The sequence below is a fragment of the Centruroides vittatus genome, unplaced genomic scaffold, assembly GCF_030686945.1.
Source record: "Centruroides vittatus isolate TY-2023 unplaced genomic scaffold, ASM3068694v2 contig_388, whole genome shotgun sequence".
NCBI classification, from domain to species: domain Eukaryota; kingdom Metazoa; phylum Arthropoda; class Arachnida; order Scorpiones; family Buthidae; genus Centruroides; species Centruroides vittatus.
Window position 1 is genome coordinate 1,353,787 of NW_027122204.1, and position 20,606 is coordinate 1,374,392.

At 30.7% G+C, this 20,606-nt stretch overlaps 1 protein-coding gene across 1 annotated transcript in view; it reads right to left on the bottom strand.

Annotated features, from left to right (window-relative positions):
• LOC136975785 (uncharacterized) overlaps positions 1-18,860 on the bottom strand; it is a 69,359-nt gene extending 50,499 nt beyond the window's left edge. Inside the window, exons 1-2 of the mRNA XM_067270905.1 lie at positions 18,514-18,860; positions 15,533-15,720 (exon numbers count right to left, since the gene is read on the bottom strand). Of these exons, the coding sequence (XP_067127006.1) occupies positions 15,533-15,720; positions 18,514-18,745 (420 nt within the window). The 5' untranslated portion in view covers positions 18,746-18,860. The remainder of the gene's footprint in view (positions 1-15,532; positions 15,721-18,513) is intronic.
• Between the last annotated feature and the right edge of the window lie 1,746 nt (positions 18,861-20,606).

Sequence of the window (20,606 nt, forward strand, 5' to 3'; positions counted from 1 at the left end):
TTATTCTCAAATGGAAAAAAAACCTCAGTAATTAACATTCATATACTGTAAAATATATCGCTCACTAAGAACGGGATCTGTAAATATTTTTTATTCGCGTACTCTAAATATAGGTTTCAACCATACGAAGTCGTATGAATGTCGATTTATTGATAGACGATCTTCTTTTGCAATTTCCTTTTACTAGAAGTTTTCTCATTTGATGTAATATTTATATTTCAATTGTTATCGATTAGTATCTATAACAATTGAAATATAAATAATTCTCAAATAGATTCTTCTGTGTAATTTATTTTAGAAATTTTAAATACACATCCTTATACGAAAAAAATCTGAAATATTTCAGAGCTCGTCAAAGTTAAAGGAATAATTCATAGTTTTATTCTTTACACTTGGTGAAAACTTATGCGTAAAATGCCCAAGTTGAACAAACGCAAATATTGCGTATTCTGTTTGCATTTATTCTAAAATTGCACTTTATTTTTAAGGTTTAACACCACTTCAACCCAGCAAGATGGAAGCTGGAGTCTTTATTGTGAAGAACCTAATGTAAGTTCGCTGACCTGGTGGAGATTGGGAAATCCCGCTTCTCGGACACCAGTGTATGTTCACCGACTTCTAGGGGGAATCGTTATTCCCGTGACAGGATGGTCTAGGGTCGTGTGGGTGTGGCGGAGGAGTCACAGATGACAAGTATCTCACAAAATCCCGTTTATTTAAACATGAAACGACTTACACTAAGCACAAAGTTCTTTAAACAATTGAAGGTTCGAAGGTTCCAAGTCTTAAGGGTGTTTTCTTCGTCGCTCGAAAATAAGTCCCGGGGCAGCAGCAAGTGAAGAGATTCGTCGGTTGGTGTCGGCGGACTTCTCGATGGACACACGTTGGCGCATACGTCTTCTGGCTTCTAAAACTTCTCGGTGAGTCCTCTGTCGAGTCTTTCAAAATCGGCCTTCTCAATCTCCGTTTTCTCCCTTTTTGTCCACCTGATTGGCTCTACGTCCCTCTTTCCCGCTCCCCGATTGGTCCCACGTCTGTTTCTAAGCAAAAAACGACCTCTGTTCGAGTCACGAGAAAGATCCGCTTCGAAAAATCTACCCGACACCATCCGCCAACTCTGGGTGGAAAGTGTTGACAGAACTTTGAAACTTGCGCTCATATTTTTCCCCATTGTTGTCTAGTCTCTGACGTTTTATAATTTTAACGACCCGACGCGATGTTACTTTTTGTCGTTAACCTTTCCCCTTTTCAAAATTTCTATGTTCTAATTATTTGTATACGAGCGCCATATCAAAGGTCCATCTCTACTGGAGGACGCTCGTTTACAATTATTAATCATTTACAATTGGGTATGGCGTTCTGTTTTACATCAATAGCATTTTTTTCGTCGTGGTTTCATATGACTAGCACAATTAATCCGATCTTTGATCAGATTCTAACAATGGAGGTTTTTTTTTCTAGTTTCGTTTTAACAATTTTCTAATATAAATGTTTAATGTCAACCCGTTTTTGGGACCTCACACTAACTCTCAAGTCATTGCTTGAACAGTTGAATGCAACTTTTCTTGTAAGACAGAAATCTTAATTAACATAATAAAACAATAGTACGTATTATAATAACATACTCGTAATAATAGAATGTATTGCCACAATATGCAAAGTAGTTATTATATAAATTTGTTAATTTTTATTGTTAATAGAACTAGGACATTTAGGCACTATGTATTATATAAATAGTTATAAAAATTATAACGTTTATAACTATTTGTGTGATTTTTAGTGCCTAGATATCCTAGCTTTAGTTATTACAATAAAGCAATTAAACTTGAAGCAGCTTAGACAGAATTCTTCATTACATTCAAAATTATGGCGAAATTCAGAAAATTCAGTATAAATTTCTCTACAGTAAAATTATTATGAATGTTTTCTGGATAAAGGAATATAATCAATGCAAGTTTGGCGTGCTTAATCGAGTTGACAATTAATGAATTAAATTACTTTAATTTTTTTTCAATACAATTACAGTAGTGAACCGAAAATCAGAATCAATTGGGGACTGGGGTTGTTCAGATTAGGGATTTGTTCCGATTACGGATTATGTACGAAAAAATATATTAACCTGTCTGATGTTCAAATTTTTCTCCGTTGCGTGTCGCTTCGTGTTGAATTTTCGTCGATTTTAAGCCTAACGAAAATTTTTATAATAATAATCGAGGCTATCGTATCGTTAAAAATTATTTCTGCATTTTGTACAAACAAAATAAATATATTGAAGAATATAAAAACATGAAAATTATACTTTAGAAGTAAATTTAGTATCAAAAACGTTCGATTCAGCACGACACAGTCCGACTGAAAATCGTGCCGATTACCGGCGATTCCGATTACCGGGGTTCCGATTTACGAGTCTCTACTGTACCTATATTGTTTCATAAGCTGTTTTTCTAAGATATATCTAGTTTATATGTATAAACAATAAGACACGAGTGGACTAGAATCGCTGTTGTTTGTCCTGTATACACTTCTGACCCTTTGATCGAGATGCACCCGTACCTTACCGATCTTCTTTGGGAAAATTCAAATCGAATGTCGGTTGCATTCGAAAACTTTTAAAGCATTCTTATTGAGAATCAGTGACTTCGATACAAGTAATTGATTGGCAGTGACATTGCGCCAATTGAAAAGTCACTGACTGATTATATACACAGGAATCAGTATTGCTGATATTCGGACTCAATTTCTACGCCCCCCGAATGTCTATAATAAGTCTGAATATCTCGTTCGAAAGATACTTGTTTTCTCATGTAGTATGCAAAATTTCCGGTTTTTCTATAAAGGGTTGCTGAAATATAAACAATTAAAAAGTGCAAAAATTGCCAATAACTCTGCATTTTCTTTTTCTTCATCCGTCATTGCAGGCGCTCGTAGAGAAAAAACTACTGGGTTTAGATAGCTCAAATTCTAATCTTAAGCCGTTCTCTTTATCAGTGAGATGCTAGAACAAATTTGGGTCGTAAGGCCAGTTAGGGAGGTTCCCCAAAAAGTTATTTTACTTTCATGGCTTAAGTTCATGATTATAAGGATAAAATTGCGTGCAAACGAATAATTTATATTCAAAATGTCATCCAGAATAACAAAAATAATGCAAAATTAAACTTTTAATAACGATTCTACTAATGGCGAATTAAAAGCGTTTGGAACTGTACAATACGTCATTGTCTTAGGTCTTAGTGTACTTTATAATAACACAATCATTAACCAAAAAACAATTAGAATCCAAAAAAGTCTGAAATGGAAAAAATTGCGCCAAGTTAAAAATTATGACAATTAGACACTAGTATAATATTTTCTTAAGAGTTTTTCTGTGATAAAGGTAAGCTTAACGCCTCAATACAAAATGTAATAAAGAATAATGAAAATATTTTAGGTGCCGCTTGGAAGGGTCAAGTTTTAATACAAATTATAAATAACGTTCGTATTTTTAATTACAATGAAATAAATGAAATTGTGTGGCGTCATCTGTTATTATGAAACTTTCTATAATTTTAATTACTATAAAATGGCAAAATGGCTTAAATTTAGAGTAGAGTTTTGAAAATATTGCAAATGTCAATAACGAGTAAAATTTTCACTAGGTCTGACCTGTATCGAGATATGACACATGATCGTCTATATCTGCATTCCCAGGACCTTTAACCACGAAAATTTAATAATATTGTCGCTTATACAAAAGTTACCATGCCAAATTTCGTTTTTCTAATCTTTAACACATTCTGAGATAATAAACGAAATAGACATAACACCAACACACACGTATACATATTCTGGGTATTACTGTGTAAGAATTTTTGGTTCAGAGAGAACCTCTAAATATCGCGATTTCAAAAAATCGAACGGTCAAATATTTACAACTTTATTATACTGTAACAGCAATTAAAGTAAAGAATTTGAGACCATTATAAAAGATTTTCGTGTTGTTAAAACAGTCGTAAAGTAAAAGCAAAGATCATTTTGTTTGAAAACTCGCTTAAGATTACTCCGAATTAATTGATTCAGACAAAAGCGTTAAGTACCAATATTAGCGTTATCTACGTTTTAGTTGAACACCAATTTATTGTATAAACATCCATTAAATTAATGGACCTTTTAAGAAAAGTAAAACGAATCAATAAAATATAATGTTTAATCAAATTTTTATGTAACTAATATCTCAGTATTGTTTTTTCATTTGCTGTCAACCAGTAGACGGTTCAACGGTGAGACTATAAGTCCTTTTGGGTTTTTTTTAAAGAGCATTACTTCAGTTTTGACAAGTTTACATTCGATAAAGGATTGAATAATTAAACGAAATTTCCATAATTAATATATTTTCCAATTTATTGCATAACTGGTTCTACCTGATTCGAGATATGACACCAGATATCCCGAATTTTCGAATAATATTGGTAAAATATTATTTCATGAAAGCCATTATATTATTGGTTTTCCACGAGACAGTGAATACATTGTAAAGAAATATAATTAGATAAATAAATACGAGTTACTTAACTTTTTGGCAATAAAGTTAAAATTACGTGTGGAGCCATCTGTTATGATATTTCATTTAAGAAATTTTTATATTATTAATTATTATAGAATTGCAAGAAGCTTAATTTTAAGAGGAGAGATGAGTTTTAGAAAAAATTGTAGATGCTAATAACAAGTACCTCAAAAATGTAGCAGCATCAACCCTCTTAACGCCCAAACCACTCTGAAAAATAAGGAAAACCAATTATTTTTTTATTTCTCGGCGTTTGGACCTCTGAGTTCAAACATGTAAACATCTGGAGGCTCACTTTTAACGAATCGTCATACTTTTCCTCTATTATATATAACAGAAAGGAAAATAAATATAGAATTTCAAGAAGTATAAACAATTAAAAATTAGTACTTTGTTAATTTTCATCTAAACTAAAAAAATTTAAACGTATTTATGTATTTTTATACAAGATACTTGTAATAATTCAGTGTTTAAAATTTCTTACGGTATTATTAATTAACTGAGTACAGTACATCACCGATCGATTTAGAAATCTTTTAGTTAATCGATAAGATCTCATTATCTAAGATAAACACATAATCCTATATTAGGCATTTACTTAATAAATACGCATAATGTAACCATAATGGGTGCAATTGCTGATTATATAAAAGACAATCATGTTATATAGGGAATATCAGTATACTCACAAAACACTGTTTCATCTAAATGTTCAGATCTTGCTCAATTAACTGAAGATAAAGTTTATAAAATGTTAAAAATTTTAAAATTAATGCGTAAAACAATGTTTAAAATTAACTATAGTACGTAAAACAGTTCTCAAAATACAATGGAAGATTGTATTTCCAATCCTTTTCATCCGTATTTTAAAGTTTTATGCATTTTTGGAATTTACATGGATAAAAAGAAAAGTCTTCTTTGGTTTATGACAATAGCAACACAACAATATTTTTTATTTATGTCTGTATTTCTGTTTATTTTTCCCGAAGAACTATCGCAACAACAATTGTTACCGGATTTTTGTGGCATGCCCGAATTTTGGAATATTATTGGTAAAAGTATGAAATATGCGGTTTGTGTTACAGTTACTTTGCCATCTTTGTTCTTATATTTCTGTAATAAAAACGGCATTATCATGAAAAATGTTATCGCAATTATTGAAGAGCGCTTGCAGTGTCACGCGAAAATGTACAACGATTTGTTAATGTATCAAGATACTCTTGTTATACAATACACATTTACGGTCACTTGTGTAGTATGTGGTCTATCTTTTGTCTACGTCTATTTTAAAACTTTATTCGAGTATTCTACATCATTAATACAGGAACTTTTCTGTAGTTTGCATCTCACAACAGCCTTATTGTCCGCAACTGGTATCATCAGTTACTCTATTGGACTCCTGTGGCTGCTTCGTAAGGTTTGTATTGAACACTTGAAATATTTTCTTGAAAATTTAAACAAGATATTTGAAGAAAATATATATTTCGATAGTAAAACTCTCTTGAATAAACTGTGTAAACTTTTTCGGCTTATAAGGATGATAGATAATATCTGTGAAGACTTTGACGCATTGTACCTAACATTTCTCATACCTTTGATAAATATCTCTTGTATTTATGTTATATGTACTATGGATTTCTCATATCAATTTGTTTTTATAATGTATTTGTTTGTTTCCACTGATATTTCTTTTGTCATGTACTTTCTGCACTTGTCAGAGATTACCGATTTGGTAAGTAATGGCGTCATTTACTTAGATCCTACAATACAATAATTCACTTCTCGCTTTACAATATAGATCCCACAGATATATTCTTGTGTCTTGCAAGTATACTTTCAAAGCTGGAAAGAAAATAACAATGTGAGAAATATTTAAATTATTTATTATTGAATTAAGTTACTTAAGTATATTTGCTTTTCGGTATAAATCTCTCTGATAAATTTTTTCAGGTTCAGATTTTATTGTATTTAGTTAAAGGTGGTGTAGGGTATAGAAGTAAGAATTTCTTTTATTTCAAGAAGCAAACGGTATTAACGGTAAGTAAATTAATGAAACTATTGTAAAAAAACTATACACTATAATGAAACTCTGTTATTATTTTCAGTATATGTTTGATTGTGTTACTCAGATTATCACGTTTATTTTGATAAGAATGCCTAAAGTGAAAAACATATGTGAATGAAGAAATTTTTAATTGAAAAACATGAAGTTTCTTACTTGAATTTGGAATAGGTTTAGGTATGACAAAGGTTATTCTATTTTCGTGAACTTAATGAATTATATATTGTAGAAATTTACAAGGCCAGATAAATGAATATTTTACAACCTTACTTAACTGAAAACGAGCAATTATATTGCAGTTCGTTTGTAAGATAATAATTAGCATGATGAGTAGCATGTTTAAAATATGTTATGATTAACAAATTCACAGCAGACCAATAACACCAAAAAATAATCTATTATCTGAATAAATCTTTATTTTGTAAATACTGATTTTTATGCAAGTAAACAAGGTTAAAAAAATGATAGAGAATGTTCTTTCGATTTAGAAAATTAAATTCTTTATACTGTTTTAAATCTGAAGTCAGACATTTCTCTCTCATCCAGATTTGAACATTCCTTAATTTTTCTCAATGCTAAAGCATTAAAATTGGGGGCATTTCTAGCGATTATCTGAAGGCTGTTAGTAGGAATCGTTCTGTAACCTTTTGTGAGGATCAGTAGTGCCTTCCTTTGGGCTGAGATTAGTTTCTTTTTATTATGTATTTTGTGAATGGCTTCCTCCCGAATTGGGCAGGCGTAGGTAATTATTGGAATAAATATCATGTTATAAACTGAGTCCATGGCACCATATACCGTATAGTCATCATCTATTGCCTGTAGATACAAATGTCTATTAATATTACATCGATTACCTAGGCTAGGATTCGATCTCTAGTTTTCGCTGGCGGCGGTGCACTTTTCTCTGCACGACCAACCAAGTAGCTTTGCCAGAACCACATCAAAACTCATATTTCAGGTATGCGGACACTAGAAAAGCACTGCGCATGCTGGCCTATCCACGCGGCTCACCCTTTGCCATAGAGATGCAGTGCGTTCTGCACGCCCAATACGGATCGGGTTGCAGGTCACGTGACCGCGACCCCCACCATGGTTTTATAAGTCGTACGGTCCCCTTCGTGCCTTTGCACACAGTATTTGTTAGTTCAACAAATATAAACAAAGAATAACAGTACGCTGTTCACATTTGACATAGCAGCGTTTGGATCTCTAGGAAATATTCCAAAATTTCACAAAAATTTCTTCGCTATCTCCCTAGCGAAGAGTTCGCCCAGAAATTTTGCTATCTTATGGGGTTTGAACGAATGCACACGATCGATGATATCGTTCGTGTTTCTGGTGCAACACACGCGAGCAAAGTTATTGCTCCAAATATTTCGGGCTTTACGCCCCTCTTCAGTCCTATTATTACATATTTACCAGAAAATTGATTACAGGTTTACAAATTTACAGAATGTATTGATGATGATATGGATTTAGGTAAGGCTAGTGTTGGAAGGTTAGTGTTTGTAAACCTGTAATCAATTTGCTGGTAACTATGTAATAATAGGACTGAAAAGGGGCGTAAAGCCCGAAATGCATATCCGTTCACACCAATAAACCAACCTTTTTTCACTGAAAGTGTTTCCTGCGTGATATGTTCTCAACGGCAACATTGTGCTGTAAAGTGCAATATAAAAATATGCATTGAGTATGAAAGCAAAGACCACAAACAATACAAACTAATTTTTCGTTATCTCATCCAATGCGGAAATGCAACATGAATTGATATGGATCATTGATTTCTCAAATGGATTCGCATTATCTTAATGGGTGTATTACAGACACATCGCTACTACTTAGATTTGTTGCTCCTTGTAAGATCTGACTCCATTGACATCGAGTTTAAGTTTAAGATATAAGCCTAATTTTCAACGTTTTTCAATCGAATGAGTGGAACGGAACATAACGCTTAGGTAACGAAAGTAAAGTCATTGCGCATGCCCGTGTAAAGTAACAGACAGATAAAAGTCCTAATTGCGCATGCGCGTATAAATCTGACATATGGACACTTGAAAGATGAACAAAAGTCCTAACATAAGCACTTCTCCACCACTGTGAAGCGTGCTATAAACTTTTCAATTAAAATTAATTGATTTTTGAAAAATTAAAGTAAAAGCGGCAATAACTTTAACAATTTAAAGAATTAGCGGTACTAAATGAAAAACTTGTTATTGCTGCAAATACTTTTCTTTCTTGACTTCCTCCATTGACCATGTGTATTGTTACTTATACATAAATTGATACATAATTCTTTCTGGTGGCAATTTCTGTAAGTATGTCAGCTGTTCATCTTTCGTAAACATGCCATCTTGACAAGGTGGTTCTGCAAACTCTAGAGAGGTCATGCTTAAAAATCTGATCTGATCCAACAAACACTCTAATTTTTTCAAAGATCCTCAGGAGATTGATCTTGGAATCTTTCTTTTCCACGCTTTATGACGGCGTCATACATACCTAATCCCGATGCTGTTAAATTATCATCGGATACAATCTTCAAACATAGTTTCATATTTCACATGTTTAAAGTACTCTTGTTTAATAATTTGTAACGTGTTTATGATTATGTTATTTCAACATTAAGAGATTAATTTACTTTGCTGAAGAAAAGATAGTTCTTCGTATATTTCAAGAACCGTATTTACCTATATTCTATCTGTAATATACGATATACATTGGTTCTTCATATGCGTTACCATGTATTTTTCTGCAAAATATAACGAACGAATGGCTTCATCCACTGATTTTAATGCCGCTTTAACTGTATATATATATAGCAAAAAAAAACAATCAATTATTTTAATGTACATACGTTATACATTAAAACTTCAATTTTTTAGAACTATACACTTCTAATACAGTTTTAACACTGATCAAATGATTTTTTAGTTTAATTTATAATTGTTTGTTGGGAATTATGTTGACGTTCTCGAATTACTTAATACATGATGTATTTTTTATGCTTCGCTGTAATACTTTAAAAATGAAATCAAGTTTATATGTACAGAAAAAAGTATACGAAAGAAACGTAACGAAAGAATGATAGTTTCGGCAATAAGCAACGTCAGTGTGGGTACTTCCACTTGAATACAAATTAATGTCATTGTTTAATAAATCGAACGGTTTCAAACGTGTTTTCAAACCAAAAGATGAAAAATGTCTCAATTTAGAAATTCAAAAACTGAAACCTTCCTTCTTTGCTACTATATACCACATATTTCCGTGTTTTAGGCAATTATCATTATTAACTCTGCGTTGAAGTGTGTAAATCACTGTATGTTTTATAAATATATTTATAATTATTATTGATTTAATAATTCATAATTATTTACGTTTCCGTTTTATTTTGCGATTTATAAATATTAATCACAAATAATAAAAGTGTGAGAATCTGAAGAGGGAAACAATTAAGTTCATTTATTAATTAATTAAAGTAATATTCTAATCCGATTTCAATACCCTCCGGTGTTGATGACAAAGTGGGAAAAACTCACAAACATCCTATTTCTCGTGATTTCTTGATAGATAAAACAGATCAAATATCTCTCCAGATCAATAATTATTACTCAAGTGGTAACCTAAGTCCTGACCTTAGTCAATACCGACAATTAGTCATGATGAGAACTGTCAAAAACCGAAATTTATGAGCCACGATGACGGCTAGAAAATGGCAATGAATTCATCGATACATCCGATTCTTGACGGCTCGTATCCGCAACACCGGGACCTAAATCGAACTTAGAACACATTACATCATGAATTGCATCAGCCAAGTCTCACGCGGGACATGTACAGAAATGGGTCGCATCCGAACATCGGGGCTATTGTCAAAAGGAAACATCCAGGTGGGACACTATTTGGACCTCTGCTCAACACTCCGCCCAACAGACCTCTGAAGACTTGATCGCCACAGACTAAGAGGTATTTACTTATAGCTGATGGAACACTCTCTCTCGTTTCGACTAGTTTCTAAGTTAAACTAATATTAACTTCGCTAAGCACAGAACGGACGACCAGTAACGGTTGATGTTTTTCGTTGATGTCGCGTTGTTAACTGTCGCGGTAATTCGGGAAAATTCTTGAGTCTGTACCGTACTTTCTGCTTTTGTATTCGTTTGTATAACATGTTTCTTGTTTCAGTATAACATCTCTCTCGTTTCAACATTGCAGAAGCATATAGAAATCAAAACTGCAAACCTTTTTAAAAAATATTTACTCAATGATTATCCGCAACAATTAATACGTAGGTGGTACAATTGTTACACCGTCAATAGATATAATGTAAAAGAGGAAAAAATAACATTAATATTCGATATATTAAAAATTTTTTTGAAAAATATGAAAATAACTTTAAAAATTGTTCTGTCAACTTAGTAGGTGAACAGAGAAATAGATTGAGAAAAGGCATTTATGAAGAAAGGAGTTGTTGGGCATTCAAAAAATCCTTTGGAAGTAGCGGGAGTCGTCTACAGCTTGATGTGTACATGTGCAGAAAGTAAAATCTATGTCGGCGAAACAGGAAGACAGCTTGAACAGCGGCTAAAAGAACATGAAGCGGCAATCTGACTAAAAAGAACTGAATCCTCATGGCATCAACATTGTAAAAATAAAAATTGTATTATAAATAGAAATAATATTAAGATATTGTATAAAATAAAAAACGTAACGAGACGCATCGTTGAACATTATTGCATCAAAGGTTATGCAAATGTTATCAATTTAAATAATGACGTATCTGCAGATGCATGCTGGGACAGGTTGGTAGAATATAAATGTACTGGTGATGTAAGGGTGTAGTGTCCACTGAAGAGGCAAGTGATTGTGAAATGCATTTGGATAATAAAGTAAGAAATATTTGCTAATTTTTAAGGTGCCCATCTCAGTTTTTAACTCATTTCGAAATCGGACAAAAAAGAGTTGTTTTAAACTCGTTTATTTTTAAGAAATTTACAATTTTTTAGAGATTATTGTTTTTAACATTTACAATAACCGATCCCATTGTTTGATATTTATTTATTGTTTTTTGTTTATTAAAAATGTTAGTCTTATGTTTAAATACGTATCATCCTTGAGTACGGCCGACACCTTATCACGACCTCGCTAACCCTCTCCTCGCCTACAATCGCGTCATCCGTTGACACGACGCCGGTAAGTAGGTCCCGAGCTCACCGCTCTGTCCCCTCGGTTCACATGTGCTTTTGATAGCATAGCATATGTATATTATTACTACGCTTCGTGTCATAATGTTAAACTTTGAATGTTTATTTTATTTATCGGCTTAATTTATTTCTCTGCTAGTTGGCAACATTTAATCCTTTGGCAACACATCAAATCATTAGTTGTCACATTGAATTTAATTTCTTTGTTTTATGAAGTGGTACGTTGTAACGTTTGCTACAATGAAAGTTTTTCTCAACATCCTTTTTGTGTTTACTTCACGAGTCCGAGATTCTTTGCACTCATCCAACAGTTTTAAAATAATGCGAAATAGATAAGATAAACATTGAGTTAATTTTTTGCTTTTAAAATTATTCGGCGAATATACATAAAACTGGGGTACATTTAAGACATCGACAGTAAAGTATCGCGAAAATTCAATAAAAATCCAACGCCAACCAAAGAGAGATCTCTTTACTTTTATTTAAATATTTCTTAATTAGTATTTACAATAATTAAAAAGAATTTTGAAAATTTAACGAAAAATTAAATTATTGAAATTTTGATCGAGAAAAGAGATCTCTAAACGGCAAATTATAGCCAATTATGTCCAATTATTATTTTGGAATTCGCGAACAGCTTTCATCGAGAAAGACATTACTTTTTTCGTTTCAGGCAAGGAAAAAAGATATTTCTAAGCCTGCGAAGAACACGGCTGAAGACGTTCGTGCATTTTCTTACATCCTAAAAAAAGATTTTAAAAAGATTTTCATAAATCAACAATAATAAAAGTCGTCCTAAAGTATTTTTTATATAATTGGTAAAATTAAATAAAAAATTTTAGTTATTCAAATTTAAACATGATAAAAACTTCCAAGTTAATAAAAAAATCTAAGTGTATACTCTTAAAATATTAATTGAACTTTTTCAGAAAAAAATCAAACATAAATAACTAAAAACGAATAGTTATATAATAACATAATTTATCAAAGATTATTGCAAATAGGCTACGTAAAATAACATGTTAAATCACACGATAACAAATGAGCTAATTTAATTATTTTAATGAGTTGAAAATTCGCTATATAAAAGGCATGAGTTGATATCTGTAGGATCCATTAAAATAATAAATAAACGCAAAAATTCAATTAAATTTATGTTCATTTCCAAACGCTCTTCAATTACAATAAAGTAATTCAAATTTACTAATTACGATCATCAACATCTTTAAATGATAGCGAGTTCAATTCCAACACAAATTTTTCAAATACCTAAATATTTAAATCAATAATATTCTAACTCTGCTGATTCTTCCCAATTAGAATAGAATTTCGTAGTTTTGATTAAATATATTACGTTTGTAAATTAGGCATAATTAAAACATGATTGATAGATTTAAAGATCTTAAATATAAACGAAAGTATTTTCTCACTTTCTTTTCTGTTTGTGGCTTGGATTCCTCTCCGACTAAACATACAGAGCCACCATATTTGATTTCTTCCAAATCAGTATTATTTAACATTTGGGTTGTGTATTCCTCTTCCTTAGTGTTTCCTGAAAAATAAATTTTACGATTTAAATTTAATTCATTTTTTTCATTAAATATTATAATGTCGTAATTGCGTATACACACAACATTAAAGAAAAAGAATAAAAATAAAATAAAGCAGACAGGATTTCATTTGTAATGACGACGTCACAATATTACAAGTGGTTTTTTATAGATTAACGGATTATCTGTGTATTTCGTATGCAAAGAAATTTTGTCAACAATAAACTTAAATTTGATAATATAAAAATATATTGATAACTAAAAGTCTTTCTACTTGTATATTTTAATAGATATCTACTAATTTCGTGTCGTTTTTTTTCTTGTTACTTTCACTTACCCCTATGTACTCCTCTTCTATTGGTTTTATACGAGAAACGTGTTTTCGTAATAAATATAAAATATAAAACTATTCATATAAAATTATTCAAAACGATGGAGTCGGTTTCTATATCATTCACTTAATTGTATTATAAAAATACTCGAAAAATAATTTTCGATTTAATTCGACTTGTTGAAGATAAAAATCCTCAAACTTTTTCTTGATACTAAACTTGACATAACGTTTTAACGTTATAAAAGAAAAGGACGTATAAACGTAGGAAAAGTAGAAAATAGAATGATAGAACGAGTCCAATTGCAGAAATACTTTTAATAAATTAATAATACCTCTGAATGAATTTTATTTTCGTATTTAGAAGGCTTTCTCAGTAGGCTTAGTGTCAATTACACAGTTTTAAACTCGCTCCACTCGTTTTATGAATGTGTATATTATAAAATTTAAATTTTCGTGCGAAGAGTAACAACAAAAGTAACAAAAATTTTCATTAGAAAATAAATCTCTGTATACATTTAAAAGTTTTAAAAAGTGTAACTTCAATTCAAGTTTCTTGAATATAATAAACAATTAAAGCGAACAGACTTAACAAATTGAAGATGTGAATTTAATATTACACTTGATAATTTACTAAAAAAACTTCGAATTACTTTAATATGTACATGTGAATAAGTCGTAATAGTTAATGCTTCTTAGGACTTATTTAAAGAAAGAGAAAATTGAAAGAAATGAAAATAGCCATTAAAGAAAGAAAATCAAAAAATTTCGAACAATACGAAGAAGGAATTAAACATAAAATATCAAATACTGGTGATCTTACCTTCATCAATTTTTTCTGATTCAATTGAATATTCTGCTGCGCTTTTATTAATTTCTGAAAGTTTAATATTTAATGCAAATTCGCATTCATTAAACTGAATTGCCACAATTTCACTTTCTCTTATTTCTTGACTTGTATCAGATAATTCTTTAATCAAATTTTCCTCAATCATTTTTCTAGAATTATCCATTAAAGAAAATTCGTCTGCATCGTTTTTGTCATATGTCGCTGGTATTTCATCACAAATTTCATACATTTCTGCTGTGATTTCTACTTGCGACAATGGAGTTTTTGGTACGTTCTTCTGAAAATGAAATATCGAATTATTACTTAAACATAAATTAAAGTATAATTTAATAAACATTTTTTCTTTATTGTAAAGTAATGGCCAAGCGAATGTAATATGTTCCTATGCACCATAAAGAAATTGAAATTTTCATGGGCAATATATTACTGATATCGTACGTATTAACCCACATTAATAAAAAAAATTAAAATACGATTATCAATAATAAATTTATTTCTATTGTTTTTCTGTTTGTTTAACCCATCGTCTCCAATCTTTGCATATTTTTTAAAGAATCACTTGTTTTTCATTACGAGTCCTTAGACATGAAACGTTTAATCATGGATATTTCTATGCGAATGGTATTGGTATATAATTTATTATTCATACCATTTAAATTTATTTTTCATAATTGATATTTTTATTCACTGTAATCTACGAGTTGAGATGATTCTGTTTTAATAACTACCTTCATGTCAAAGTTAATTAATAAATGTTTTGTTATTCTTATAAGTACCGACTACAGAATATATTTTATATTTTAATCGCATATTAACTTTAGAAATAAAAGGGCAAGTAAAATCATAGAACAGTAAATAAGTAACGAATACGGAATTAAATACCAAGTAGGATCGTATTTTTAATATTTAATACGATAATAACGTGTATTTATCAATATTCAATGTTTTAATTTCAGAATTAAGAAATTTTCGGAAATGCTTTTAATTAAATTTCAACTTACGATAGGAGAATGTTTTGTAGCATCGAGTTCACAAGAATTTTCTTCACTTGTGATGCTTGTAATTATATTTTCAGACATTTTTTCGTCTTTTAGGTCTTTCTCTGAATTACATTCTGTAGGACAGCTCTGTTCCAAGTCAGTTTCATACTTTTCAGTTTGATCAGAGTCTTTCACTTGAAACTCGGAAACTAAAGAATAACAAAGCATGAAAAATAATTTAGTAAATCAGTTCAGGAGAATAAAACATTTATATAAGCAATAAATGAAAGAAAAACTAAAATTGTATACATCGAGTAAATATATCGAATCGGTACTTATTGAAGCTGTTTTTGAAAATTATTTGAGAATATTCAACTTTCACTTTCACTGTGACCTCACCTTGATTAAATACTTTCACCTCTTCACTTGAACCCAATGATGAATGGGAGATAACGTCAATGACGCTGTTTGTGGAACTCACGTCATCTTCGGATGAATCATGGTCCGTACTTAATTCCTCTTCTTCGTAAATAATATCTTTGGCCAAAGAATATAGTTGTAAATATACAAAGGCCCTCTTTAATGGTCTTCTTTTGCGTTTTTTAAAAGGAACAATTTGATCCTCAGATAGACAGAAATAAAATCCTTCTATGTCATCGGAATCCTGAAAAAAAGTGAAAAATTCTGATTTCTGATAGAATAATTTTACAGTACTCGTAAGTTTTTTATTAATTGAGAAAAATTTTCATTTATAATAAATAAACAATGTGCAGCCATTTTAATTAACACATTTTATTAGATTGCATTGTTGTTCATGGTTTTTCAATTTTACACCTTTAAATGATAAGAGTTATTAAATTATTTTTAATTATTTCGATTAAATTGTAACTTACAGAAGAAGAGAGTTCTGTTTCTTCCGGGATATCCTCACATTTCAGTTCTGCGATTGTTGTTCCTATTTGAGGATCGTCGGTGGGAATAACGCTTACATTTTTATCGAAATCGTCCGCACCAATATCTTCTAGATCAGACGAGGAACATTCATGTATATTGTCAACATCTATTTGATTTTCAGAAACTAGAGAATAAAAGTACACACAATAAACACGGCAATTCGTAAAATTTTCTTCGCGTAAATTCAATAATTATATAAGAAATTGAAAGAGAAAAACAAAAAAATTACAAATAGTTTACAGTTGAAATCCTTATTGTCGAAATATATTTTAAAACTCAATTCTATTGCAAATTCATAAAAATAAACTAAATATCAGTAAAAGTCTATCTTTGTTACAAAGAATAAATATTGCATTTTGATTTGACATTAATAATTGCGTGGCAAGTGTAAATTGTTTTGATCATAAAGTCAACTGAAAATGTCATATTACTGAAAAGTATCCGGTCGAAATAAACAACTGGATGTTATTAACGTATAATCAAAGACTTACTTAATCTCTCTTGATACAATTTAATAAACATTCTGAGTGAAATGTGTTTTAAATATTCAATTTGTAGATTATGTAACTGCAATATCGACAATAGCAGTTAAGGTAACATTAACCTAAAATTGTATACATCGAGTAAATATATCGAATCGGTACTTATTGAAGCTGTTTTTGAAAATTATTTGAGAATATTCAACTTTTTGTGTGTAACATTTTTATAATTTTAAAGCACGGCGGTTAAAAACATTATTCGCATATATCATTCATATTGTTGTAAAAAATTCATTATAGTCTGTTGTTTTATGTGCAAAATGCATTATAATACTATGAAGTATCATATTAATGATTGTTCAAATAAAATAGTTAGCTGTTTAGTAGTTCCTTATATAGAAAGCTCAACAGAATTCATTAGTGCATTCTGAGAAAAGAAAATATGATCATCTATTAATCTGAAACGTGCGTTACAAAACTGTGTTATAAACATTCGTTGTAAGTTGACAATTCATTTTATTAATGTTAAATTGGTCGTTTTCCCTTTACTATTTCGTTATCAAAATTTTTAAAATTTCTATATTCTTCAAAATTACTCTGAAAAGTTTTTGAATGAACGTATTCTTTATTGTAATTATCATGGAAAAAAGAGCTAAATAAACAACATCTAGCATAACTAGAAAGCGGTCAAGGCAATGCTTACAGTTTTTCTATGGAGAAATAAAAAGATATCATAAAGAAAAGTAGTTTACTTAATACTGGTATACGCTGTAATAGTCAGACACGTTGTTATGCGGTTATTTCCTATTCGAAGTGTACATATCTTATTTATTTATAAATCATATCCGAGTTTCATTATTACACATTGAAATCGAATGTGTAATTCTCTAATTAAATCAAAACGCTTATTTCATAACACACATATCTATGGAAAGTTCAATGAGTTAACAGCAAATAAACACTCAGTTACATAAATACTGTAATTTCGTAAAGTATATACAACAATATCGATAAATAATATAATTTAGATAAGTAAGTAAATATACAATAATATTTTGATCAGTAATTAAAACTGCTGATATATAGAAAGAATTAAGTTACAATTTATAGAGTAAATACTAAAACTTTAAAGCACAACTATACATTAAACATGAATTTTTTTATAAAAATGCTAAAAGGCCATCCAAGCTGTTAACAGACCTCTAAAACAACCAACCATAACCAATATAATGGGTCACAGACTTCTCGATACCTCTTTCTGATACTTATGCTATCGATTCATCACTTTTTTTTCCTAATCGACTTTTAATCATTTAAATCGGGTTTTACGATTTCTCAATTAAAATTTTTTATACACATTCTGGCTTAAACTAATTACTCTGGAATCTAGAGGAATTAGGTCGTTGCTTCATCTAGACTTTAGATGAAGCAACGAACCACAGCCTCGGCTTATCCTTATCTGTCACTAGCTCTGCGAATATTTATATGAAATACAGCTATTCGCGTAGTTGTGTGAATACTAATTCATTTCTATGGCTTTATTAGAAAAATATTTTTGATAAAATTTACCTTCAAGTTGCTGATGACACATTTCTGATGAAAGATGTGACTTTAGTTCTAATGGATTTGAAGAATTATGAGCTGCAGACTCATATTTGAGAAATTCTGTTGGTTCCGTGTTTCCGGGAAGTTCAAATTGTAGCTTTCCATTTTCGGAAAATTCTGACCCCAGACAATATTCCAGCACTTGTGTTGGCGGCGAGTATTGTTGAAGTTCTACCGGCGGCTGATGGTCATACATAGTTATTTCTGGTGGCAGCCAATATTCAGTGAAATTTTGTTGCTGCCCGTAATCAATTATTTCTGAGGCTTGCCAGTTTTCGTTTATAATTGGTCGTTGTCCAAATGTAATATTTTCTGGATGCTGACCATATTCGATTACTTCTAGAGTTGGCCAATGTTGATATACATCGCAATATGTTTCATATCTTGTATTTTCTGGAGCTGTCCAATATTCATTTATATCCGGATAAGCTCCATATTTAACGTTTTCTGCAGTTGACTTGTATTCATTTATACCGCAATATGCCCCATCTCCAATAGTTTGTGGATCTGGCCAACATTGATTTATATCCGTATACGCCCCATATCCGACATTTTCTGGACCTGTCCAATATTCATTTCTATACGGCAGAGGCCCACATTCAATTATTTCTGGCTCTGACATATATTCATTTCTATCTGATTGTGAGCCATATCCACTATATTCGGGAACTTGCCAATATTCATTTATAACTGGAAAAGTTGCATATTGAACATTTTCTGCACCTGGCATATATTCATTCATATTTGAATATGCTCCATATTCATTTTCTGGGCCTGCCCAATATTCATTTCCATACGGCAGTGGCCCACAGTCAAATACTTCTGGCTCTGACATATATTCATTTCTAGCTGATTGTGAGCCATATCCACTATATTCGGGAACTTGCCAATATTCATTTATAACCGGATAAGCCCAATATTGAACATTTTCTGCACCTGGCATATATTCATTCATATTTGAATATGCTCCATATCCATTTTCTGGACCTGCCCAATATTCATTTCCATACGGCAGTGGCCCACAGTCAATACTCTGGCTCTGACATATATTCATTTATATGCTGATTGATAGTCATATTCATTATATTCAGGAGTTTGCCAATATTCATTGCTATCAACAAACACCTCTGATCCATTGTATTCAGGAGCTGGCCAATCTTCATTTGCTTGCGGCCTATTTCCAATAACTTCTGGGAACGGCCAATATCTAGTTATTTCTGATTCTCTTCCATAATCGGCCATTACAGGAGATGGCCAATAATTCAAGAATTCTGACTGTGGCCGATATCCAAATTCACCCATTTGGGGTTCATACTGCTGATACTCTGGCAGTACTCCACTTTGTGAAATGTCTGTAGTCTGCCCATATTCAGGCATTTCTGACCACAACTCATACGGCACAAAGAATAATGTATACTGAAATAACAGAAAAGAAATTGATCATTAATAAAAATTTACTTGTAATTCGTATCTGAAGTTTGTATATGTAATAATCTAATAATATATGTCAACAACATTAAATCAAACGTTAATTATTCGTTTTAGAAACAAATATGAGATAAGAATAATATTCAAAATAACTTATACTCACTAAAATTAAATCATACTATAAAATTTATTTAAATACAATAAATACTTTTCATAATATACAGTTTACTGTACTTATATAAAGATATAAAATATTAACTGTTTCATTTTTCACTTTAATTATTTTGTTAAAGTAAATTCAACTTTAAGTGAGGAATATGTCTACTGAAAAGAGTAATAATTTCTTGTCCGAAATAAAATATGATTTGGAGTAATAGAAGGACATTATTCTGTATATTTACACACGTGTTCACTAATCTAATGTAAGAGAACATCGAACTTTAGAAATAATTTTTTACATTTTTTGGTACAAGAAACATTATAAAAGCAGAAAATTTTACGAATAAATATAGCATTTTTTGTCCCAGTTCAATCTAATTTTTAGAATAGTTTTCATTTTACATCACAGTCAACACAGTTTAAATAAATGTTAAATTTCTTTACTTCATTATGATTTACGGCAATTATCA